This window comes from Chiloscyllium plagiosum, unplaced genomic scaffold, assembly GCF_037043375.1.
Source record: "Chiloscyllium plagiosum isolate Xiang-an unplaced genomic scaffold, Cpla_swu_hap1 HiC_scaffold_23, whole genome shotgun sequence".
NCBI classification, from domain to species: Eukaryota; Metazoa; Chordata; class Chondrichthyes; order Orectolobiformes; family Hemiscylliidae; genus Chiloscyllium; species Chiloscyllium plagiosum.
Window position 1 is genome coordinate 30,980,955 of NW_028270161.1, and position 27,302 is coordinate 31,008,256.

The following is a 27,302-nucleotide window of genomic DNA, read 5'->3' on the forward strand; positions in this document are numbered from 1 at the left end:
ATTGTATTTATGGACCCCCCCCCCCCCCCCCAATAGTCAGAGGGAAATTGAGAAACAAACTTATAAGGAGATCTCAGCTATCTGGAAGAATAATATGGTGGTTATGGTAGGGGATTTTAACTTTCCAAACATCGACAAGGACTGCTATAGTGTTAAAGGTTTAGATGGAGAGGAATTTCTTAAGTGTGTACAAGACAATTTTCTGATTCAGTATGTGGATGTACCTACTAGAGAAGGTGCAAAACTTGACCTACTCTTGGGAAATAAGGCAGGGCAGGTGACTGAGGTGTCAGTGGGGGAGCACTTTGGGGCCAGCGACCATAATTCTATTCATTTTAAAATAGTGATGGAAGAGGATAGACCAGATCTAAAAGTTGAAGTTCTAAATTGGAGAAAGGCCAATTTTGACGGTATTAGGAAAGAACTTTCAAAAGCTGATTGGAAGCAGATGTTCACAGGTAAAGGGACAGCTGGAAAATGGGAAGCCTTCTGAAAGGAGATAACAAGAATCCAGAGAAAGTATATTCCTGTCAGGGTGAAAGGGAAGGCTGGTAGGTATAGGGAATGCTGGATGACTAAAGAAATTGAGGGTTTGGTAAAGAAAAAAAAGGAAGCATATGTCAGGTATAGACAGGATAGATCGAGTGAATCCTTAGAAGAGTATAAAGAAAGTAGGAGTATACTTAAGAGGGAAATCAGGAGGGCAAAACGGAGACATGAGATAGCTTTGGCAAATAGAATTAAGGAGAATCCAAAGGGTTTTTACAAATACATTAAGGACAAAAGGGTAACTAGGGAGAGAATAGGGCCCCTCAAAGATCAGCAAGGTAGCCTTGGTGTGGAGCCACAGAAAATGGGGGAGATACTAAATGAATATTTTGCATCAGTATTTACTGTGGAAAAGGATTTGGAAGATATAGACTGTAGGGAAATAGATGGTGACATCTTGCAAAATGTCCAGATTACAGAGGAGGAAGTGTTGGATGTCTTGAAACGGTTAAAGATGGATAAATCCCCAGGACTTGATCAGGTGTACCCGAGAACTCTGTGGGAAGCTAGAGAAGTGATTGCTGGGCCTCTTGCTGAGATATTTGTATCGTCGATAGTCACAGGTGAAATGCGGGAAGACTGGAGGTTGGCAAACGTGGTGCCACTGTTTAAGAAGGGTGGTAAGGACAAGCCAGGGAACTATAGACCAGTGAGCCTGACCTCGGTGGTGGGCAAGTTGTTGGAGGAATCCTGAGGAACAGGATGTACATGTATTTGGAAAGGCAAGGACTGATTCGGGATAGTCAACATGGCTTTGTGGGTGGGAAATCATGTCTCACAAACTTGATTGAGTTTTTTGATGAAGTAACAAAGAAGATTGATGAGGGCAGAGCAGTAGATGTGATCTATATGGACTTCAGTAAGGTATTCCACAAGGTTCCCATGGGAGACTGATTAGCAAGGTTACATCTCATGGCATACAGGGAGAACTAGCCATTTGGATACAGAACTGGCTCAAAGGTAGAATACAGAGGGTGGTGGTGGAGGGTTGTTTTTCAGACTGGAGGCCTGTGACCAGTGGAGTGCCACAAGGATCAGTGCTGGGCACTCTACTTTTTGTCATTTACATAAATGATTTGGATGCGAGCATAAGAGGTACAGTTAGTAAGTTTGCAGATGACACCAACATTGGAGGTGTAGTGGACAGCAAAGAGGGTTACCTCAGATTACAACAGGATCTGGACCAGATGGGCCAATGGGCTAAGAAGTGGCAGATGGAGTTTAATTCAGATAAATGCGAGGTTCTGCACTTTGGGAAAGCAAATCTTAGCAGGACTTATACACTTAATGGTAAGGTCCTAGGGAGTGTTGCTGAACAAAGAGACCTTGGAGTGCAGGTTCATAGCTCCTTGAAAGTGGAGTCGCAGGTAGGTAGGTAGGATAGTGAAGAAGGCGTTTGGTATGCTTTCCTTTATTGGTCAGAGTATCAAGTACAGGAGTTGGGAGGTCATGTTGCGGCTATACAGGACATTGGTTAGGCCACTGTTGGAATATTGCGTGCAATTCTGGTCTCCTTCCTATCGGAAAAGTGTTGTGAAACTTGAAAGGGTTCAGAAAAGATTTACAAGGATGTTGCCAGGGTTGGAGGATCTGAGCTACAGGGAGAGGCTGAACAGGTTGGGGCTGTTTTCCCTGGAGCGCCGGAGGCTGAGGGGTGACCTTATAGAGGTTTACAAAATTATGAGGGGCATGGGTAGAGTAAATAGGCAAAATCTTTTCCCTGGGGATGGGGAGTCCAGAACTAGAGGGCATAGGTTTAGGGTGAGAGGGGAAAGATATAAAAGAGACCTTTAGGGGAAACTTTTTCACGCAAAGGGTGGTACATGTATGGAATGAGCTGCCAGAGGATGTGGAGGAGGCTGGTACAATTGCAACATTTAAGAGGCATTTGGATGGGTATATGAATAGGAAGGGTTTGGAGGGATATGGGCCGGGTGCTGGCAGGTGGGACTAGATTGAGTTGGGATATCTGGTCGGCATGGACGGGTTGGACCGAAGGGTCTGGTTCCATGCTGTACATCTCTATGACTATGACTCTAGAGGGGAGATGAGAAAAGACCTGGACAGTAGTAGGGGTCTGGAGCTCACTGCCTGAAAGAATGGCCAAGCCAGAAACCCTCAACTCATTTAAAATGTATCTGGATGTTCATCTTAGGGGCTATAACCTGCAACACTATGGAACAAATGCTGCAAAATGGAATGGGACTGGATAGCACATTTTTAACTAGCACAGATACAAAGAGTTCTCTTTCTGTTCCATGAAATTTCTATGATTCTGTGAGTACCATTTACAAAATACTCGTTAGGGGTTTGATGAAATACTCTCTACATGCCTTGATGGGTGTAGCTCCAACAACTCTCAAGAATTACAACACCATCCTGGATGAAGCAGACCGCTGATTATTGCCCCAACCACGACCTTAAATAAAATCTATTCCCTCCATCACCGATACACAGTAGCAGCAGATTGTACCTTTTACAAGAAGCATTGCAGCAGTTCACTTGGACTCCTTCAGCATCATCTCCCAAACTCATGAGTTTTATCATCTAGAAATACAACAAAGGCAGATCTATGGAAACACCACCACTTGTAAGTTCTCCCCTAAGTCACCTACTTGGAACTACATTGACCATGGCCATTCCTTCACTGTCACTACATCAATATTCTGGAAGATCAATGTTGTACATGTGCTCAAGCCACAGGGATGACAAGTGGTTCCAGGAGATAGCTCACCATCACTTCACAGGGGAATTTTAGGTTGGACAATAAATCCCAACATTGGCAGTGTTGCCTACATTCTGTAAGTAAAAGAAAGTTGCAATAAGATTGCAAGTTTGGTGTAGGCAAGCACTAACTAGTGTCATTAAGAATGAAGCACAGATTTTGCCCACACTTCTGCTTAAAATCTTTAGTTGGCAGACAGATATTAATGCATTTGTCTGGACTTGTTTTCTCCTCATTTCCAGAAGTCAACAAATGACCACTTCCTCTAAAATACCAGAGGGACCAATAGAAATGAAAGAGTCTTTCCTTGTTGATCAATAATGTACAATGGATAAGGTAAAAACAAAGAGTGCTAATGAGTGATTGAGGACGATTCTGGGAGATGTTTTTCCTTCTGACTGGTAGTACATAAAAGGAAAGTAAACGTGAGTGGGAGTGGCCATTTTGTACAGGGTCTATGAGGTCCACAAGTGGCTGAGGTCAAAGTGTGGGCTTTAGTAAGAATCAGGCTTTGCTGAGGACAGCGAGCAGCATTTAGGTAAGGCAAGGTGAGGTCTTTCCTTTTCTTTTAATCCAATCATTAGTAGAGGGGCAATAATAACACTTAGTGGTGTGGTATGGTCATCCTGTGAGATGTGGAAGAATAGAGAGAAGTTAAATGTCCCGATTTCTGCAGGAAGTGTGTAACCTGCAGTTCCTCTCAGACCACATCAATCAATTGAAATGAACATGGGACTCACTGAAAAGTATACAGGAGGCAGAAAAATTTATAGATAAAATTTTCAGGGACATGGTCGCAGCAAAGGTTCAGCCAGATTGATGGGTGACTGCCAGGACAGATAGGCAGGCAGTACAGGAGTCTCCCACGGCTTTTCCCCTCTCAAACAAACATATCATTTTGGATGGGGAAGGGTGAGAATGTTTTCTCAGGGGAAAGCAACAGTAGTAGCCACATCAGTGGCACCATGACTGGCTCTGTGGTACAGCAGGGAGGGCCAGCGAGCAGGAGTGATAGGGGGTTCTAGAGTCAGGGGCACAGATAGGCATTCTTGATGTCACAGCTCAGTCTGCTCTGCATTGGGAAGACCAAAAGCAGACTGGGTGACCACTCTGTGGAATAGATGTGCTCAGACTGCAAGCACGACCCGGTCCTTCCTGTTACTTACTTACAGTGTGGAAACAGGCCCTTTGGCCCAACAAGCCCACACCAACCCTCCGAAGAGCAACCCACCCAAACCCATTCCCCTACATCTAACACTGCGGGCAATTTAGCATGGCCAATTCACCTAAACTGCACATTTTGTTTTGGACTGTGGGAGGAAAACGGAGCACCTAGAGGAAACCCATGCAGACACATGGAGAATGTGCAAACTCCACACAGACAGTTGCTCGAGGTGGGAATTGAACCCGGGTCTCTGGCGCTGGAGGCAGCAGTGCTAACCACTCTGCTTCATCCTGCCCTCATGCTCACTTGCTGCCCACAGTCTGCTATACTGTTCATATGAAACCCACCCCAGCTGGAGGAAGAGTCCCTCTTCCTCTGATTAAGCACTTTACAGGCATCTGGCCTCAACATGAGTTCAATAATCTCCAAATGTGAACTGTCTTCCATTTTGCCAAATGGCAGTCTGTATCTTAATTGATGTTTTTAGATACAGCTGTCCTTTATTTTGCCAATGACATGCTCTCTGAACCAAAGCTTTCTTTCCTTGTCTACAAGCATTAGCACTCATTTTGTATCTCGTCTCGTAACATTCAGTTTAACGCTGGATATTGTTCAGGGCTTGCTGTATACAGTCATTGTTTGGCTTCATTATCTCGGGAGGTACAACTGGGATTGAACACTGTCCAATCATCAATTAACATCCCCTTTCTAATCTTATGATGAAAGGAAGTCCAATGAAGAAGTAGTTTACAGTGGCTGAATGTAGAAAACTACTTGAAGACCGTCTGCAGGAATGTCCTGAAACTGAGATGACTGATCTCCTAAATCAGAAACATTTTGTTCAAAACTGTGGCAACGGAAAAGCACAACAGGTCAGGCAACATCCGAGGAGCAGGGGAATCAATGTTTCAGGCGTAAGCCATTCATCAGGAGTTGGGGGTGGGGGGAGCTGAGACATAAATCAGAGGGGCTGGGGGAAAGGTAGCTGGGAAGGCGATAGATAGATGCAGGTGGGGGGGTGATGGTGATGGCTCGGAGGGGAGGGAGGAGAAGATACTGTCACCTTGACCGTGACCTCACCTCCCATCATCAACCATCATCTCCCAGACCATCCACAACCTCATCACCTCAGGGGATCTCCCATCCACAGCTTCCAACCTCACAGTTCAGGAACCCTGCACTGACCGGTTCTACCTCTTACCCAAAAATCACAAACCTGACTCTGTCTGCTCCTGCCCCACCGAACTTATCTCCTCATATCTTGACACCGTCTTGTCCCCGTTGGTCAAGGAACTCCCTGCATGTATTCGGGACACTACCCACGCCCTCCACTTCCTCCATGATATTCATTTCCCTGGCCCCCAACGTCTCATCTTCATCATGGACATCCAATCCCTGTACAGATCCATCCACCATGGCAAAAGCCTACAAACCCTCCCTTTCTTCCTCTCCCACTGATCCAACCAGTACAATCCATCGACTTACTCATTCGATTGGCGGAACTAATCCTCACCCTCCACAATTTCTCCTTTGAATCCTCCCACTGCCTTCAGACAAAAGGGATAGCCAAGAGCACCACATGAGTCCCAGCTATGCCTGCCTCTTCGTCAGGTATGTGGAACAGTCCATCTTCCACAGTTACACTGGCACCATTGCCCACCTTGTCCTCTGCTACATCGATGACTGTATTGGCGCCACCTTGTGCTCCCATGAGGAGATCGAACAGTTCATCAACTTCATGAACACCTTCTACCATGACCTCAAGTTCACCTGGACCATCTCAGACACCTCCCTCCCCTTCTTGGAATTCTCCATCTCAAACTCCAGGAACCAACTCAACACGGACATCTACTTCAAACACACCAGCTTCCACAGCTACCTGGACTACACCTCTTCCCAACCCTTATCCTGTAAAAGTACTATTCCTTATTCCCAATTGCTCCACCGTATCTGCTCCCATGAGGAGCAATTCCACTCCAAGACATCCCAGATGGCCTCCTATTTCAAAGACCGCAATTTCCCCTCCTACATGGTCAACAATGCCCTCCAGTACATCTCACCTACTTCCCGTACTTCTGCCCTTGAACCCCACCCCGCAACAAGGATAGAACCCTCCTGGTCCTCACCTTCCACCCCACTAATCTCCAGATCCAAATCATCATTCTCTGCCATTTCAGACCCCACCACCAGAAATGTATTTCCCTCCCCACCTTTTTCTGTGTTCTGCAGAGACAATTCCCTCCGTGACTCCTCGTTAGGTCCATGCCCCCCAACCCCACCAAACCACCCTTCACTCTCAGCATCTTTCCTTGCCACCGTAAGAGATGTAAAACCTGCGCCCCACACCTTCCCCCTCACCTCCATCCAAGAACCCAAAGGATCCTTCCATATCTAGCAGAGATTTTCTTGTACATCCAAGCACCTCATTTATTGTGTCCATTGCTCTTGATATGGTCTCCTCTACATTGGGGAGACAGGACGCCAACTCACAGAATGTTTCAGGAAACATCTTTGGGACACACACATCAAATAACCCATTGCCCTGCCACTGACCACTTCAATTTCCCCTCCCATTCCGCCAAGGACATGCAAGTCCTGGGCCTCCTTTGCCAAACCAAACTACCTGACTCATGGAGGAAGAACATCTCATCTTCCACCTTGGGACCCTCTAACCACATGGCATCAACGTCGATTTCACCAGTTTCGCCAACTCCCCTCTCCCCCCCCCCCTCCCCCTCCCCCCCACCTCTTCACAGATTCAACCCTCCAATTCAGCACTGCTCTCATGAACTGTCCTACCTATGCATCTTCCTTCCCATCTATCCGCTCCACCCACCTCTCCGATTTGTCACCATCACCTTGCTGCATGTTCCAAATCCATCACATTTAGCACAGTGGTAAATGTCACACAACATGAACTTTCTTGAAAATGTTTGACACACAATCTGTAGTCGACACTTCTTAAAGCAACAATGTACTAACTTGTGTCCTTCACATCTCATAAATCATCAGACTGGTGCTCCAGTTCTTTCCAGTTGTTCTCAAAGCCTGAGATTAGATTACACACTTGAGATCACTTCAATGGATGTTATTCTTTCTCTTGAATACTACGTAGTGTTCATTTTACAGACAGTTTATTGGTTCTTACCAACTTTCATGGCACAGTGTTATCTGGAATTGGGGGATGAGACATGGGGGCTGAGAGATAAATAGGAGGGTGGAGCTATCGGGACGATAGCTGGGAAGGCAGTAGAGGTAGATGGAGGTGGAGTGTGATTTTGATAGGTCAGAGGGGAGGGTGAAGCAGATGGTGAGAAGGAAGATTCCTGATGAAGGGCTTATGCTCGAACCGTTGATTCTCCTGCACCTCGGATACTGCCTGACTGGCTGTGCTTTTCCAGCACCAGATTCTTCGACTGTATTGTCAATGCTGACTATAATTGTTCATCTCATATCATATTGGCAAGTGAGTTTAGCATGGAATTTCACAGGACTGATTATAGTGATGCAGTGAGAAGAGACTATAAATGTTTAGAAATTAAATAATGAAACTAATCATTCCTGAAACAGTTACTTGTGTACCATGATTGCAGGCATCATTTTCACAGTTAACTACTGGGGAACACAATTTACAATTTTGTCTCAGAGAACAAGATAACATACAACATATGGCTCAGGCAAGAAATCCCATTAAGCTGGTTAGATCGCAAAACTAGATAGAAATAAATTATTGCATTCCCAATGATGTATAGAATAAGGAGTAGAAAGGCCAGAACGTATCAGTCACCTTATCTCATTAGAGTACCAGCAATTTGCCAATAACCTCATTTCATTCAGAGCTTACAGCATTGATAGCAGTCAGTCCCTTGAGTCTCTTTCTGAAGCCGAAACTGCAGACTAAATCCAACATCATTATTTTTAACCACCATAGCTAAGTCCAGCTGAACTTATTGATGAACCCTCAAACTCTTTAGCATGCCTTGCCATGTCCATAAAGACATCTGCGGATAGGCTAAGTGCAAAGCTAAATCTGGATAGTTTGCTTATATTTCCAAAGGAGAATTACAGGTCACAAAGTTTTCCAAAAAAACACAATGTACATTTTAGGTATAAAAACAGAAATTGCTGAAAAAGCTATGCAGGTCAGGCAGCTTCTGTGAAGAGAAATCAGAGTTAATGTTTCTGGTCTGAGGAAGGGTCAGCGAACCCAAAATGTTAACTTTGATTTCTTTTCACAGTTGCTGCCAGGCCAGCTGAGTTTTTCCAGCAATTTCAGTTTTTGTTTCTGATTTACCAGTAACTGCAGTTCCTTCAGGTTTTATTTGTCACGCTTTAGATATATTGAACCACTGAATTGCCACAATACCTCCTTTCCTCTATAGGTTTTCGGAATCTTTCTGCCACACCTAATGAGACACCACGATAGCCAGGCAAATCAATGCCACTCTACTGTCAATAGTGTTCTGTGACCTGTAGTAAAAGGTAATGCTTAGCTGTGGAAAAATGTATCTTACTCTGGTTTATAGATGAGTTGGTGTTATGTAACCCATTGGAGCCATTAATTTGGTTACCTTGCTTGGTTTTATAGGCATGGGAGAAAAAAAAAATCTCATTCTGATACTTTCTTGCTGGGGTTAAATTGGACCAGAATAGGGCAAAGTATTTGTTGTGTACATTTCACCTTATAACCAATCTTAAAAAAAAGAGAAATGTGCTTCAGTTTTTTTTTGTGACATTACCATCTTCACTTTGGAAGCACAAATTTACAGGTTTTTTTTGTTTAGACAGCTGAGATAAACTAATGATGTGGCACAACAATGGTTAGGTGTGTTTCTATAACTGCAACATCAACCTCTGTTGTTTCAATATCTTTATTATATCAGATTCCATAAAGCTCGCAGCATAGAAACAGGCTATTTGATCAAAGTTGTCTATATCATAAGCCTCTTCCCACACTTTTTCATGAAACCTATCATTATATCCTTCCATCCCTTACTCCCTCATGGACTTACCTTGTTTTCTTTAAATGCATTCATGCTTATTTGTAAGTTCTTTATTCTTATCACACTTTGGGAACTAAGTTTATTTTTGACTAATGTATTATTTTAATCCAGTAGAGTCAGGTGGCCCAGTTGATCTTGACTAAAATAATCTAGCAAGAATCTCCTGTTTTCTTTTTAGATTCCGACAGTATGAAAACAGGCCCTTCGGCCCAGTAAGTCTACACCAACCCTCCAAAGAGTAACCCACCCGGACCCATTCCCCTACCCTATGTTACACCTGACTTATGCACTATCACTATGGCCAATTTAGCATGGCCAACTCACCTGACCTGCACATCTTTGGATTGTGGGAGGAAACCAGAGTACCCAAAGGAAACCCACAAAGACACAGGGAGAATGTATAAACTCCACACAGACAGTTGCCCGAGCTTTCCATTGATTCTTGCTGGAAATGAACCACGTAGAAATAAAAGAAGATAGTATCAGGCTCAGACCAACAGGCTCAAGCAACCTGTTAACACTCATTGTATCCAGTCAGTTATGTATAGCTAATTGGCAAGGTACCAAATTGGCAACAACTTTGGAGAGGGTTCAGAGGAGATTTACCAGGATGTTGCTTGGTATGGAGGGAAGGTCTTATGAGGAAAGGCTGAGGGACTTGAGATTGTTTTCGTTAGAGAGAAGGTTGAGAGGTGACTTAATTGAGACATACAAGATAATCAGAGGGTTAGATAGGGTGGACAGTGAGAGCCTTTTTCCTTGGATGATGATGGCTGGCACGAGGGGACATAGCTTTAAATTGAGAGGTGATAGATATAGGACAGATGTCAGAGGTAGTTTCTTTACTCAGAGTAGAAGGGGTGTGGAACACACTGCCTGCAACAGTAGTAGACTTGCCAACTTTAAGGGCATTTAAATGGTCATTGGATAGACATATGAATGAAAATGGAATAGCACAGAATAGATGGGCTTCAGATTGGTTGCACCGGTCGGTGCAACATCGAGGGCCGAAGAACCTGTACTGTGGTGTAATGTTTGATGTCCTATGTTCTCTAAATTGGCCTCTTTATCTTTGCATTCTACAGAAGGGAAGACAATTGGAAGGAACACTGCAATTAGGGAGTAAGAGATTATAGCACTGGGCAATAAGATAGAATACAGTGTAAATCATCTGTGCTATAAGACCATCAGACATTGGAGCAGAAGTAGGACATTCAGCCCACTGAACCTGCTTCACCATTCAATGAGATCATAGTGAATCTGATAATCCTCAACTCTACTTTCCTGCCTCATTCCCATAACCCTTGATTCCCTTCCTGATTAAAAAAATCTCTCAGGCCTAAATAATCATAACAAACAAGACTCTGCAGCCCTTTACGATAAGTAATTCCACAGATTCACTACACTCAGAGAGAAGACGTTCCTCCTCATCTTTGTCTAAAATGGGTGACCACTTAATCGGAGATTATGCCCTCAGGTCCTGGACTCTTCCACAAAGGGAAACAACATCTTCACATCTACCCTGTCAAGCCTCTAATAACCTTATGGTTCAATAGGGTCGTCTTCTCATTCTACTAAATTTCACTAAGTACAGACCCAACCTACTCAATGTTTCTTCAAAAAATAACCCCTTCATACTCAGGACCAATCTAGTGAATCTTCTTTGGACTTCCTCCAATGCCAGCATATCCTTCTGTAGATATGGAGACCAAGACTGTTCATAGTATTCTAGGTGTGATCTCACAAATTCTCTGTATAATTTGAGCAAGTACTCCCCATTTTTATATCACATTCCATTTATATTAAAAGGTTAACATTCATTTTGCCTTCCCTACTGCTTGCTGAACTTGGATGGTACCCTTTTGTGATTTATGCATAAGGAGTCCCAAATTTCTCTTTGTGCTGCAGCTTTCTACAGATTTTCTGCAGTTAACAATATTCAACTCTTCTATTCTTCCTGCCAAAGTGCAGAATAATTATTTTTTCCATATTATATTTCATCTGCCAAGATTTTGCCTACTATCTTAAGCTGTCCATATCTTTCTGCACACTTTTTGTGTCATTCTCACCACTGTCCTGCACAAACCTGGCTACAGTACATACACCTTCTTCTTCCAACTCATTAGTATACATTGCAAGTAAAACTTGGCCCCTGCATAAATCCATTTGATACTCCAATAGTTATGAGTTGCTATTCTGAAAATGCCCCCTTTACCCAATGCTCTGTCTTCTATTAATTAGTCAAGCCTCCATCCTTGCTCATATACTGCACCAAAACCCTGGACTGTCATCTTATCAACCTAACCCTGTAATACTTTATCAAATGCTCTCTCGAAATCTGAATATATTACACCTGCTAGTTTCTTTTTACTTATAACAGAATCTAACATTTTCCCAATGATATGAGTTAATCTAACTAGCCTAGAGTTACCTGTTTTTCTCTCCTTCCTCAGATTTATTTTCTAAAGGGCCTATGTTCTCTTTAACCTCCCTCTTCCTTTTTTAGAAGCTCTCATTGTAAGGTTTTATGACCCTTGTAAGTTTGGTGTCACAGTTTATGTTCTCTGTCTTTATTACATTGTTCGTCTTCTTTTGCTGGATTCTGAATTTATCTCAGTCTTCTGGGACTATCACTGACATTTGCGTCATTATATGCTTTTTCCTTGAAATTAATGTTCTCCTTAACTTGTTCAGTTTAAAACAGTTGCTTCTGACCCAAGCTCACTCTCAAACTGAATGCTAACTTGGACCATGTTTGTGATTCTAGGGGATCTTTTACTATGAGATAATTCAATAAACCTGCCTCATGCTGTCAGTTATTTCAATGAAAGTCAATCGTTACGAATGAAATCTAATTTAATTTTTTTTTCAAAAAAGTTAAGCCCTAATTAAAATAATTTTATATTAAAACATATATTTAAAAGATATCACAATCACTGCTTTCTGTACCATGATTGTAACATGCCTATAATTACAGAAGAGAATAAGAATAATATTCAATCAAGTTTGGACTTCAGTCCATCAGTGTATTGAATGAAATAGTTGCTTACTGCAACTGGAACTTAAATCCAAAATTGTGTATTCACATGTTGGGTAGTGCACTGTGGTATCTTACAACAAATAAAAGCAGAACTGTCAACATGTAAATATACAACTTTGGATTTAAGTATTAATAACTCATGTCATTCAGGGAAAGGAATCTGACAGCCTTACCCACTCTCACCGACCTGTGAATCCAGAGGCACATCATAAATCTCAATGTCTTCAGGATACAAGGGAATAAATGCATCACCTGCATAATCCATATCTGAAGAATGAACTAATATCATGAAATAGGCAGAGGACTGACCCCAAGATTAATGTAAAAACAAAATCAAATTTGCTTTACAAGGGATATGGAGGAAAAGTTGACAACACAGAGCCCAACAAGATTTCTAATTCCCAGCTTTAGATTGCAGGCTTGTTTTCCCTCCAAACTAAGTCAAGGAGTCTCTTTTTGATCTCTCTGGAGTGATTTCCTCAGTGTGATCCAATTTCAATATATATTTAAATGTAAATGAAGCAGCGAGGATTCAAAAAGCCTGTGGGCAAGAAGCAAGATGTCAAGAACAACCTAGAATTTTTACAACCATTTTCTCAAATGGGCAGCCTTATGGGTAGTGTCGACACAGCATAAAATTATGACAGGAGATTAAGTGAATGAGTAAAGCTGTGGCAGATGGATTTCAATATGAGTGAGTGTAAGGTTATCCATCTCAGATCAAAAAGGGATAGATCCGGATTTTGTTTGAAGAAGTCATAAAATTAAATAGTATGCACGTCCAATGAGATTTCAGAGTTCAGATGCTTAGCTCTTTAAAATGCCATGAACAGGTTCAGAAAATAGTCAAGAGGCCAATGGAATACTGGCCTTCACATCTAAAGGGCTGGAGTAAAAGGATGCAGACATTATGCTGCAGTTATTCAAATCCTAGTTCGGCCCCACTTGAGTACGACATGTAGAACTGGGCACCACAGCTTAGGAAGGATGCTTTGGCTCTGGAGGCCATTCAGTGCAAGATTACAAGGATGATCCCTGAACTTCTGGGTTAAATTCTGAGGAGAGATTAGACAAATTATGCTTTTATCTACTAGAATATAGAAGGGTAAGGGGTGATCTAATTGAGGTTTTCAGGATATGAATAGGAAAAGACAGGGTAAATAAAGAAACTATTTCCATTGGTTGAAGATTCTAGAACCAGGGGGCATAATCTAATTATTAGTGCCAGACCATTCTAGGGAGATATTAGAAAGCAAATAATAGTGGATATTTCTAAATCTGTTCCTCAAATGGTGGTTAATGCTAATTCAATAGTTAAATTTAAATCTGAGGCAGACAAGGTTTTATTAAACAAGGGTAAGATGACTTATGGGCACAAGACAGGTATATGGAGTCAGGTAAAAACAGTGACTGCAGATGCTGGAAACCAGATTCTGGATCAGTGGTGCTGGAAGAGCACAGCAATTCAGGCAGCATCCAAGGACAGGCCAAATCGACGTTTCGGGCAAAAGCCCTTCATATATGGAGTCAGGCCACAGATCAGCCATGATCTTATTGAATGGCAGAGCAGGCTCAAGGAACTGAATGGCCTACTCCTATTACTATGTTCATCTTGGATTTCCAAGTAATTCTGCTGATTCCCTATCTTTATTATGTTTCTCACTTATCAATTGATGCTCCTGTGGAGGTTAATGGACTTCAGAAAGCATAAGTTAAAAAAAGATAAAAGTCTTTCACGATAACTTGAGTAAATTTACTCTCCGAAATTGTCTTCAATGACTTCCTTAATATTAAGCTTCCACCTAAATTCTGACTGCCTCTTTATAAATCCAGAAAAGTTCTGAACTTATTCCAATTACATATGAGTACTTTTGCAGATTGTGGCAGCATGTGAGATGTGCATACAACTCCATTCATCAAATTGGTTGGAATACTCACCTTTCTATTATTCACCAATATGTTGGAGCTTAGTTCTTCATTAATTTACATGGTCATAATTATCTGCTAATACGCCACGCTCCATTAATTTATTGATTCACTGGTGTGTTCCTGGTCCATGCATTTATCAAATCACTGTAGCCTGCTTCTCAATTAATTTGGTTGCATCTGTTGTTTTATTAATTGATTATCAGGTGCCCTCTGCTCTTTTTTTAATTCACTGCTACAATAACTGCTGTATTAATTTATTAACTTGCTGCTGCCCACCTGTCTACAAACTTAGTGTTCCAATGGAGTCCAGCATTCAATTAATTCATCAATTCGCGGTGATTCATTGATGTTTTTTCTTAGTGGCAGTATTTTTGCTTCTAAGTCAGAAGGTTGGAGATTCAATTCCCAGTTCAGAGACTTGAGCAGATTATCTAAACTGACACTGTCAGAGGTACTGTCTTTCAAAGGAGATGTTAAGCCAAGGAGTTGTCTATTCTCTCAGTGAATGTAAAAGATTCCATAGAATTATTGAAAGCAGCAGCGAGGAGTTCCTCTAGCCAACATTCATCATCCAGCGATGAGTGGAGGCGATGAACTAGTGATATTACTGCTGGACTGTTAATCTAGAGACCCAGGTAATATTCTGGGGATAGGTGCTCAAATCCGACCATGGCAGATGGCGGAATTTGAATTCAATAAGAATCTGGAATTAAACATTTAATGATGCCGATTGTCAGGAAAAACCCATCTAGTTCACTAATGTCCTTTAAGGAAGGAAACTGCCATCCTTAACAATCTGATGTTTCCAGACCAACAGCAATGTAGTTGACTTTTAACTGCCCTCTGCACAATTAAAGATGGGCAATAAAGGCTGGTCTCGCCACTGAACCCACATCATGAATGAAGAAAATAAAAAGCTAATAACATGAGAAATAGATTACCTGGCAAGTTGTTGTTTGTGGGGACTAGTAGAATCAAAATTGACTGTGCATGCCCTCACATTACCATGAATACCCTTCAATTCAACAAAATACCTTTTGAAGTATTTTTGAACTTTTCCTGAGAATGTGAAAAATGAATGCAAGTTCTTCCATTCTCGCTGAGTTGCTGTCACAAGAAAACCCAAAGTAGCTTTATAATAAGCCAAAAAAACAAACTGTGGATGGTGGAAATCTGAAACAAGAACAGAAGTTGCTGGAGAAACTCAGCAGGTCTGGCAGCAGCTGTGGAGAGAAAACAGGTGTGAAAATGTTTTGGGACAAGTGACCCTTCTTCAGAACTGAGTTTTAAGGGTTTAAGTCACACATTCACCAAAGGTGTGTCATAACATCGTAAACAGATTAATTAAAATAACTACACTTCTTTCTTAAAAGGGCCCTTTGGATGTGTGCAGTGGTTATGTTTCAAGGGTGGAAGGTCTGGGTTCAGGTCCTGCCTGCCCTAGGGGTCTGTGATCACATGTCCAAGCAGGTCAAATAACTGCACCTCTTAAAAAGGAGATACTTTGGGGCGAGAGCAGATACTATAATCTGGCCTCTAACAGATTCTGACCTGGCAAAGTCAGAAGAATGGCATAGTATGAGAGAAGCAGACTTGAAGTTTTCAGACACCAAATGACAGCAATCATTAAAATATAACCTTCCATCCACTCTCAGGAACAAAATAAAATAACTGTACATCATTTTTTTTCTGTTCCACATTTACACTTCTCTACTTGTGGGAACCTATGGTTTAGTTTAGCTAAAAATAGATATTCAAAGAAAAAGTAGTAAATTGCTTTACAAAAAAAAAACCATTATGGAAATTACACTGAAAGCATTCAACTTAGACAATGTCATGGAATGAAAACAACATACTCTAAAGAAGGCTTATATTTGTAACCTTTGCCTATGTTAGAAACACATGTAATTGTATAAACTCTGATAATAATGATGACCATCATCATCTTCAATAAAATGAATGATGGAGCAGAGTTGGACTACAGGCCCAAAACATCACCCTAGACAACAGCTGACACTCAAACTGAATTAAGGCATGTGATTCTCCTTCTAGCAACCAAACCCCGAGATGGTTTGAGAGACCCATCCTCATTTTTATTAACTAGGATACTCAAAAATTTAATTTGAAACCACCAGTTTGATTCAAACTAGTCTGAAAAAGCACAAAACTTTACTCCTAAAAGCCATGTCTTATTTAATTAAGACAACCAATCTGGGTTGATAGCTGATGCACACACTGAATACGATTAAGATATTCCACAGAGCACAATTTGACATCAGTTATTGATATGCATTTTTAATTCTGTACTGACTAATATGTTCAATTTAAAAACTTCAGTTTGTAATAATTAAAAAAAAACACATTTATCCCATCAAACGTATTCTTTCCAGCATCTGCATATCACCTATTCTCAATGATTCCACATTTTGTTGAATTGCTGTATAATAACTGACATACAGGTGGTATAATTGTGCATTCACAGCAGGAGCCACACCAGCTCAGACATGTTTGGAGGATCAGGATGATAGCTTTAAGCTAAATCTCTGACACACAAACCCTTGGAGTACACTGGGAACATGGACAAGTGGAACAGCCTTTGTACCTATAAAGTACAATGTCACTGATAAAACACTGCTGGACTTCATATGGATAATGAGTTATGGTTACAATACTCACAGAAACCACATTCACATAGTCATCATCAGATAGTGTTTCCAACATCTCAGAGACTGATGTCCGAATTAGTTTCAATGTTAGCCCACTAACACTTCCGCTCCTTTTTAGTAGAAAAGGAAACAAGAAAAATGGTAAATGTTTCACTCTTAACTGAGAAAATAACAGTTACAATGTTCTAAAGACTTGAGCAGTACTTACACATCTACAAGAATGAGCATGTCCTTGGGTGAAGCAGCTCCCTGAATGTACCTGAGAGAGTAGAACAAATCAGTGATGCACCACTAACTTCACAATGTGAGAAACCATACAGAAATATATTTAAGTGTAGCTGCTGCAGGCTTTCAGGAATGTATTATTTTATTCTTTAACAGCATATCACAAGCATAGTGTTCTGCCAAGGTTTGTGGCCAGTGCAGAAGCACAGCTGGAGCAGTAGCTGTAATGTAATCTAACAATGGAGAAATAGCTCTAAGCGGGATCAATTAGACAGAATTTTCAAAGAACTATCACAAGCCACAGTTGGCTAAATGACTTCCTTTTGTATTGTGTAATTCTACAATGAGCCAAAATGTAGCATTTTATTCACGTTGGTATCAATAACATCAAATCATAAGTGAGCTGCAAAACACAGATGATTCCACATTTACAAGCAACTAAATTATTTTAAAAGTTTAGATATTATTGGTAAATAAGCAGCTGCAGTAGCTAACTTGTACACACAAGGTCCCAGAAATAGGAGTAATGCAAATAGCCAGTTAAGAACACTCATGCTCTTTCTCAAATATTGCAATGGGTTCTTTAATGGCAATTTGTATTGGAAAATAGCAATGCTGTACTCCTTTAGTACTTCACTAGTAATGTACTTACCTCATATAGTTATGGACAAGTTGAGTTTCTAAGACTAAACATTCAGTCAATAGGTAGAGAGTCAACTTTAAGACAAGTAACACTTTTGAAGAGGCTGAATTCCACCCTTTCCCATTACCTTGCTGTTATAACTGCTATGTTGGAGACTGTTCCCACCAATCCAACACCCAAAAGTAGGACAAAGAAGTTGGAAGAGTTGTCATTACTTTATATCACTTAAAAGTAAATAATAGAGGCAGACATTAATTTCTGTAAGTTCACTGATGAACGCCAAGTTCATTAAATTTATCAAATTCATCAAAACCAAACATCACACCTATTAATGTATGCAATTTTACTCAGGTTTTCTCTGCAGAAATGAATTCAATTTAGCAACAGAACAGGCATTGAGTTTGTATTAAAGTACCTAAGATTCACTATCTTCTTCATCATCAGAATGAAATAACTTTTCCCAAATTGATTCAAGTGCAATATCATATGGTTTATCAACATTATCTTCACTAACATTATTGCTCACATCATCCCACAAATAACCACACTGTGTACCATCAAACGTTTAGAATTAGAATTGAAAATTGGGTTTACTGTCACATGTATTTACATGAGCACAGTAGCTAAGAAATGACTACTGCTTGTAAAAATGGTATGGCAATTATCATGGGGATTTTAATCTACATGCCAATTAGTCAAACCAGCATGGTCAGGGTAGCTTTGAGGAGGAGTTCGTTGCGTGTATCTGCGGATAGTTTTCCTGAACAGTGTGTAATGGAACTGACCAGGAGCAAGCTATTCTAGATCTGGTCCTGTGTAATGAGACAGGAATAATTAAAGATTTCATAATTATGAATCCTCTTGGAAGGAGTGATCATAGTATGGTTGAATTCAGAATACAAATGGAGAGTGTGAAGATAAAATCCAATATCAGAGTACTATGTTTAAACAAGGGAGACTACAATAGGATGTGGGAGGATTTGGCTAAAGTAGAGGGGAAACAAAGACGTTATAGTGGGACAGTTAATGAGCAGTGCAGGACTTTCAACCCAATTTTTCAAAGTGCTCAGCATAAGTATATGCCAGTGAAACGAAATGATTGTAAGAATTGTGGGTAATCTGCCATGAGGGAGGCTATCAAGTTGAAAGAGAAGGCATACAGAGTGGCCAATAACAGCAGGAAACTAGAAGATTGGGAAAACTTTAAAGATCAACAGAAAGCCACAAAGAGAGCTATAAAGAAAAGTAAGATAGAACATGAGGAAAAACTAACATAGAATATAATAACAGGTGGCAAAAGTTTCTATAAATATAGAAAATGAAGAAAAGTGATAAAAGTAAACATTGGTCCTTTAGAGGATGAGAAGGGGCATTTAGTCATGGGATATGATTAATTGGCTCAGCATCGAATTGGTATTTTGTTCAGTCTTCACAGTGGAGGACATGAACAGCATGCCAGTAACTGACAAAGAGATGAAGGTAGGTGAGGACCTGGAAACTATCATTACCATGGAAGAGGAAGAAGTGTTGAGCATGCTACTGGGGCTCAGATAAACAAGTCTCCTGGCCCTGATGGAATGCATCCCAAGGTACAGAAAGAGATGATGGGAAAAATAGCAAGTGCACTTGAGATAATTTTCCAAAATTCAAGGGACTCTGGAGCAGTTCCAGCAGATTGGAAAAGAGCAAATGTGACACCACTGTTTAAAAAGGGCAGTAGACAAAAGATAGGGAATTATATACTGGTTAGCTTAACCTCCGTAGTGCGGAAGATGCTTGAGTCTATTATCAAGGAAGAAATAGCAAGGCATGTACATAGCAATTGTCCCATTGGGCAAATGCAGCCTGTGTTCAAGAAGGGCAGGATATGCTTAACTAATCATTTAGAATTCTATAAAGACATTACAAACAAGGTGAACAACTGGGACTCAGTAGATATGGTGTATCTAGATTTCCAAAAGACCTTTGACAAGATGCTGCACAAGAAGCTGTGCATAAGATAAAGATGTATGTGTTACAGGTAAAGTATTAGCATGGATACAGGATTAGTTGACTAACACAAAACAAAGAGTGGCGATGAATGAGTGTTATTCTGGTTGGCAAACAGTAACAAGTGGTATGCCTCAGGGATCAGTGTTGGGACCACAATTATTCACAACTTACATATATGATTTGGAGTTGGGGACCACATGCAGCATGTCAAAGTTTGCAGATGACATTAAGATGAGTGGCAAAGCAAAGTGTGCAGAGGACAGTGAAATTTTGCAGAGAAGCATAAATATTTTAAGTGAGTGGGCAAAGGTCTGGTAGATCGGATACAATGTTAATAAATGTGAAGTCATCCATTTTGGTAGGAGTAACAGTAAAAAGGACTATTGCTTGAATGGTTAAAAAGTTGTAGTATGCTGCTAAGAGGAGGGACCTGGGTATCCTTGTGCATGAATCAAAGAAGGTTAGTCTGCAGATAATTAGGGTAATTAGGAAGGCAAATGGAATTGTGTCCTTCGTTGCTAAAGGGATTGAGTTTAAATACAGGGAGGTTATGTTGCAGCTGTACAGGGTGCTGGCGAGGCCATTCCTGGTGTATTGAATTGAATTAAACTTATTGTCACATGTATCGAGGCACAGTGAAAAGCTTTGTCTTGCGAGTAACACAAGCAGATCACAGAGTTAAGTAGCATAGCTAAGTAAATAATAAATAAACAGCAGCAAAACAAAAACACAGGTACAGACAAATGTTAAGAGTTTGAGAGTCCATTTAGTATTCTAACAACAGTAGGGTAGAAACTGTTTCAAAACCAGCTGGTGAGTATGTTCAGGCTTCTGTACCTTCTCCCTGATGGTAGAGGTTGCAGAAAAACATTGCCAGGGTGGGATGGATCTTTGAGAATGCTGGTGGCCTTTCCTCGACAGTGGGCCTGGTAGATGATTCTATAGATGGGAGGCTGGCCTTTGTGATTGTCCGGGCCAAGTTCACCACTCTGTGTAGCCGTCTCTGATCTTGAATGGTACAGTTGCCATAACAGGCAGTGATACATCCAGACAGAATGCTCTCGATGGCACACCTATAAAAGTTGGCAAGGTTATTTGCCATCATGCCAAATTTTCTCAGCTGCCTGAGGAAGAAGAGACATTGTTGGACCTTTGTACATGAACAGTCCAAGAAAACTTGTTGTGGATCACCCAGGAGCTTGACACTCTCCACTCATTCCATCTCTGTGCTGTTAATGTGCAGGGGGGCATGAGTAACAGCCCATCGAAAGTCATGAATGAGTTCATTGGTTTTGCCGGCATTGAGAGCTAGGTTGTTCTCAATGCACCATTTTTCCAGGTCTTCCACCTCCTGTCTGTAGTCTGTTTTGTTGCCATCTGAGATTCAACCGACTATGGTGTTGTCTTCAGCAAACTTGTAAATGGCATGCAGTTTTAGTCTACTTACTTGAAAAAGGATGTATTGGCACTAGAGAGGGTGCAGAGGAGGTTCATTAGGTTGGTTCTGGATGGGGTATGGCTTATGAGGAAAGACTGAGTAGATTGGGATTATATTCATTGGAATTTAGAAGAATGAGGGGGGGATCTTATAGAAACATATAAAATTATGAAGGGGATAGATAAGATAGGAGGATGTTTCCACTGGCAGGTGAAACTAGGTCAATACAGCACAGCCTCAAGATTAGGTGGAGCAGATTTAGGACTGAATTGAGAAGGAACTTTGTCACTCAGAGGGTTGTGAATCTATGGAATTCCCTGCCCAATGAAGTAGTTGAGGCTTCCACAGTAAATGTTTTTAAAGCTAAGATAGATGTTTTTTGAACAGTGAGGGAATTAAGGGATACAGTGAGAGTGGGGGTAAGTGGAGCTGAGGCAATGAATGGAATGGCGAAGCAGGCTTGAAAGGCCAGATGTCCTACTCCTGCTCCTAGTTCTTATGTTCAGTGAAAAGCTTACAGGTCGCCACTTACAACACCAATTACATACAGACCCTTAGGTACAAAGCAGAAAAATAATGAATCAAGGTTAAAAAGTTAAACATTACAGTCCTTCTTTCTAAAAAGCAGAAAACAATGTTCTAACTATTGCATTTTCTTGATCGCCAGTGGCGATTTCCACCAAGTGGTCATTCTATGTGCTTTGCTGTTCCTTTTAAATCCATTGAATAAGGACATACCCAACACTTGATCTGATGCTCCACTAAAGGTAGCTGTGATAAAATAGACAATGTGCTTTCTGCCTTCTTGAGCATGGCATAAGTTTAGATTCAGCTGATCTCTAATTTCATCCCTTTAAAACTCACTAATACAGGATTGCTAAAGTTGCACTTCTTATGCTGCCTTTGCTAGAGAATGTCTTTTCTCCACTGATCATCCAGTCATTCTTCTGATGCCATCCTTGAAGGACTTGTTTAGAGAGACATTCAATGGTAGAACACAGCTAGATTTCCTATTAAGAATCACTGCAATATCAGTGTTCTGTGACCAAACCTCAGCAACATCATTGACAAGGCATGATCTAAGCACGCCTCAGTTAAGAAAACTTCTCTTAATGTAATCCTCTGCATTGGCGGCTCCAATCTGCTTGCAGCCATCTTTACAAACCACTTTCATCCACCATTCTTTATCATGAACGTAGATGGCTTATCCTTTTGGGAGTTACGTTTTGGGAAGTTTCTTTTGCGAACCTTAAGCTTTATCCTGTTGGACATACACGACAGCAGGACTGTGAACCTACATCTTTCATGGACCAGTTGTCTTCATCAACTATTTTTCTCTCCAACTGTGCTCACTATTTGACATGCCACGCCAGAATTCATGTGTCACACTTGGCAGTTTAATTCTCCACAAATGCTGAGTGACCTTTCTTACCTTTACCTCCAGCATTGTCTCCAATAGGCTGTTTGCAAGCATTGTTTCTTTCTACTCCTTCATAGCAGTTCATCTCCAAGATCTCAAGGCTCTGAAAATAGGCCAATATTCTAACTTCCTTTTTCTGCAGAGCTTTGACCTGTTCTAATATTTTGCGGTTGTACAATATGAGGCCTGTTCTGGAGTACTGTGTGCAGTTCAGGTTGCCTAGCCATAGGAAGGATATTAAACTGGAGTGGGTTCAGAATAAAATTATGACGATGTTGCCGGGAATTGAGGATTTGAGTTATAAAAATAGACTGGATAGGCTGGGCCTTTTTCTTAGAAAATAGAACAATACAGCACAGAACACGCCCTTCGGCCCTCAATGTTGCACTGACCTGTGAACTATTCTCAGCTTGTCCCCCTACACTATCCCAAAATCATCCATGTGCGCATCCAAGGATTGTTTAAATCTCCCTAATGTGGCTGAGCTAACTACATTGGCAGGTAGGGCATTCCACGCCCTTACCACTCTGAGTAAAGAACCTGCCTCTGACATCTGTCTTAAATCTATCACCCCTCAATTTGTAGTTATGCCCCCTCATACAAGCTGACGTCATCATCCTAGGAAAAATACTTTTACTGTCTACCCTATTTAATCTGCTCATCATCTTGTATATCTCTATCAAATCCCCTCTTAGCCTTCTTTTTTCCCCAATGAGAACAGACCCAAGTCTTTCTGCCTTTCCTCATAAGACCTTCCATCCAGACCAGACAACATCCTAGTAAATCTTATCTGCACCTTTTCCAATGCTTCCACATCCTTCCCAAAATATGGCGACCAGAACTGTACACAATATTCCAAGTGTAGCCGCATTGGCATTTTGTATAGAACATAGAACATAGAAGAATACAGCGCAGTACAGGCCCTTCTGCCCTTGATGTTGTGCCGATCCAAGCCCACCCTAACCTACACTAGCCCACTATCCTCCATATGCCTATCCAATGCCCGCTTAAATGCCCATAATGAGGGAGAGTCCACCACTGCTACTGGCAGGGCATTCCATGAACTCACGACTCGCTGAGTAAAGAACCTACCCCTAACATCTGTCCTATACCTACTCCCCCTTAATTTAAAGCTATGCCCCCTTGTAATAGCTGACTCCATACGTGGAAAAAGATTCTCACTGTCGACCCTATCTAAACCCCTAATCATCTTATACACCTCTATCAAGTCACCCCTAAACCTTCTTTTCTCCAATGAAAACAACCCCAAGTGCCTCAGCCTTTCCTCATACGATCTTTCTACCATACCAGGCAACATCCTGGTAAACCTCCTCTGCACCCGTTCCAGTGCCTCCATATCCTTCCTATAGTATGGCGACCAAAACTGCACACAATACTCCAGATGTGGCCGCACCAGAGTCTTATACAACTGCAACATGACCTCAGTACTCCGGAACTCAATTCCTCTACCAATAAAAGCCAGTACGCCATATGCCTTCTTCACCGCACTATTTACCTGGGTGGCAACTTTCAAAGATCTGTGTACATGGACACCAAGATCCCTCTGCTCATCCACACTACCAAGTATCCGACCGTTAGCCCAGTACCCCATCTTTTTATTACACTTACCAAAGTGAATCACCTCACACTTAGCTACATTGAACTCCATTTGCCACCTTTCTGCCCAGTTCTGCAGCTTATCTATATCCCGCTGTAACCTGCCACATCCTTCCTCACTGTCTACAACTCCTCCGACTTTCGTTTCATCCGCAAACTTACTCACCCAACCTTCTAACCCCTCCTCCAGGTCATTTATAAAAATGACAAACAGCAATGGTCCCAAAACAGATCCTTGCGGAACACCGCTAGTGACGGCACTCCAAGATGAACATTTGCCATCAACTACTACCCTCTGTCTTCTTCCAGCCAGCCAACTCCTAATCCAAACCTCCAACTCACCCTCAATGCCATACCTCCGTATTTTTTGCAGTAGTCTACCATGGGGAACCTTATCAAACACCTTACTAAAATCCATATACACCACATCTACTGCTTTCCCCTCGTCCACCTCCTTAGTCACCTTCTCAAAGAATTCAATAAGGTTTGTGAGGCACGACCTGCCCTTCACAAAACCATGCTGACTATCCTTGATCACATTATTCCTATCCAGATGTTCATAAATCCTATCCCTTACAATTCTCTCTAAGATTTTGCCCACAACAGAAGTGAGACTCACCGGCCTATAGTTACTAGGGTTATCCCTACTCCCCTTCTTGAACAAGGGAACCACATTTGCTAGCCTCCAATCTTCTGGCACTACTCCTGTAGACAACGAGGACATAAAAATCAAGGCCAATGGCTCTGCAATCTCTTCCCTTGCTTCCCAGAGAATCCTAGGATAAATGCCATCAGGCCCAGGGGACGTATCTATTTTCACCCTTTCCAGAATTTCCAACACCTCTTCTCTACATACCTCAAAGCCATCCATTCTACTTAATTGTGACTCAGTACTCACATTGACAACAATGTCCTGTTCCTGATTGAATACTGACGAAAAGTATTCATTCAGTGTCTCCCCAATCTCTTCAGCCTCCACACGCAACTTCCCACTACTATCCTTGACTGGACCTATTCCTACCCTAGTCATTCTTTTATTCCTGACATACCTATAGAAAGCCTTAGGGTTTTCCCTAATCCTACCAACTAAGGACCTTTCATGTCCCCTCCTTGCTGCTCTTAGCTCTCTCTTCAGGTCCTTCCTGGCTACCCTATAACTCTCAATCGCCCCAATTGAACCGTCATGCCTCATCTTTACCATAGGCCGCCCTCTTCCATTTAACAAGGGATTCCAATTCCTTATTAAACCACGGCTCCCTCACAAGACCCTTTCCTCCCTGCCTGACGGGCACATACTTATCAAGGACACTCAATAGTTGCTCCTTGAACAAGCTCCACATATCAATTACACCCTTGCCTTGAAGCTTACTTTTCCAGGCCACACATCCTAAGTCATGCCTCACAGCATCATAATTTCCCTGCCCCCATCTATAACTCTTGCCCTGTAGTGCACACTTATCCCTCTCCATCACTAGAGTAAAGGTCACCGAATTGTGGTCACTGTCCCCAAAGTGCTCACCTACCTCTAATTCTAACACCTGGCCTGGTTCATTACCCAGAACCAAATCCAGTATGGCCTCACCTCTTGTTGGCCTATCTTGTGTCAGGAAACCCTCCTGCACACATTGGACAAACACTGACCCATCTAACGAACTTGAGCTATAGCTTCCCCAATTAATATCAGGAAAGTTAAAGTCCCCCATAACAACCACCCTATTACTTTCACTCTTCTCTTGAATCATCCTCGCAATCCTTTCTTCTACGTTTCTAGGACTATTAGGAGGCCTGTAAAAAACTCCTAACAGGGTGAGCTCACCTTTCCTATTCCTAACCTCAGCCCAAACTACCTCAGATGGCGAGTCTTCATCCATCGTCCTTTCCACAGCTGTAATACTATCTTTGACAAGCAATGCCACACCTCCCCCTCTTTTACCCCCACCTCTGACCCTACTAAAACATTTAAACCCTGGAACCTGCAACAGCCAATCCTGTCCCTGTTCTACCCATGTCTCCGTAATAGCCACAACATCGAAGTCCCAGGTACTAACCCACGCTGCAAGTTCACCTACCTTATTTCGTATACTTCTGGCATTGAAGTATACACACTTCAAACCACTTTCCTGTTTACAGGCACCCTCCTTTGAAATTGATGCCATGTTCCTAACCTCCCTACATTCCAGGTCCTGCACCCTAAAGCTACAGTATAGTTGCAGCATGATATTGCGGCTCCGGAACTCAATCCCTCTACCAATGAAACCTAACACACCGTATGCCTTCTTAACAGCACTATCCACCTGGGTGGCAACTTTCAGGGATCTATGTACATGGACTCCAAGATCCCTCTGTACAATCACACGACCAAGAACCTTTCCATTTACCTAGGACCCTGCCTTCCTGTTATTCTTCCCAAAGTGCATCACCTCACATTTAGTTGCATTGAACTCCATTTGCCATCTCTCACCCAATCCTGCAGTTTATCCAAGTTCCCCATTTGATATGATGTTCTACTGAAGTCAGCTGTGGTAAAACAATCAAAGTGTGCTTTCTGCTTGTCAAACAGAGCATAAGTTATTGGATTTAGATTTTGAACAATCAGTTTTGAAATGGAAGCAGATGTTATGATGCCACAGCTTGGCTTACAAGCACAAAAGATAAATGAGAAACATTTCTGTAATTTCTGCTATGCACTACCCATTAAACATAAGGCACTGGAGCACATTGCAAAAACATGTCTTATCTGGCTCTTTGTCCCTGGTCATGATTAAGGAGCATTCAATAAGCAGATTGACTCTCCAACTACATCTGCTTTGTCAAACTTCCATTTGAAGCTAAAGATGTTCAGAGCCTTCACACCACAGAAGTAAAAATTTTTGACATGCACAAATGAGCT

The 27,302-nt window shown here is 41.6% G+C and overlaps 1 protein-coding gene across 8 annotated transcripts in view; it reads right to left on the reverse strand.

The window, feature by feature from the left end:
* The window catches only part of cacna2d1 (calcium voltage-gated channel auxiliary subunit alpha2delta 1), a 692,512-nt gene that overhangs the window by 216,122 nt on the left and 449,088 nt on the right, over positions 1-27,302 (reverse strand). For all 8 annotated transcript variants that reach the window (XM_087999530.1, XM_043713764.2, XM_043713767.2 and 5 more), the window contains 2 exons: positions 17,286-17,336; positions 17,088-17,187 (listed from right to left, as the gene is read on the reverse strand). In XM_087999530.1, coding sequence (XP_087855656.1) covers positions 17,088-17,187; positions 17,286-17,336 — 151 coding nt within the window. The remainder of the gene's footprint in view (positions 1-17,087; positions 17,188-17,285; positions 17,337-27,302) is intronic.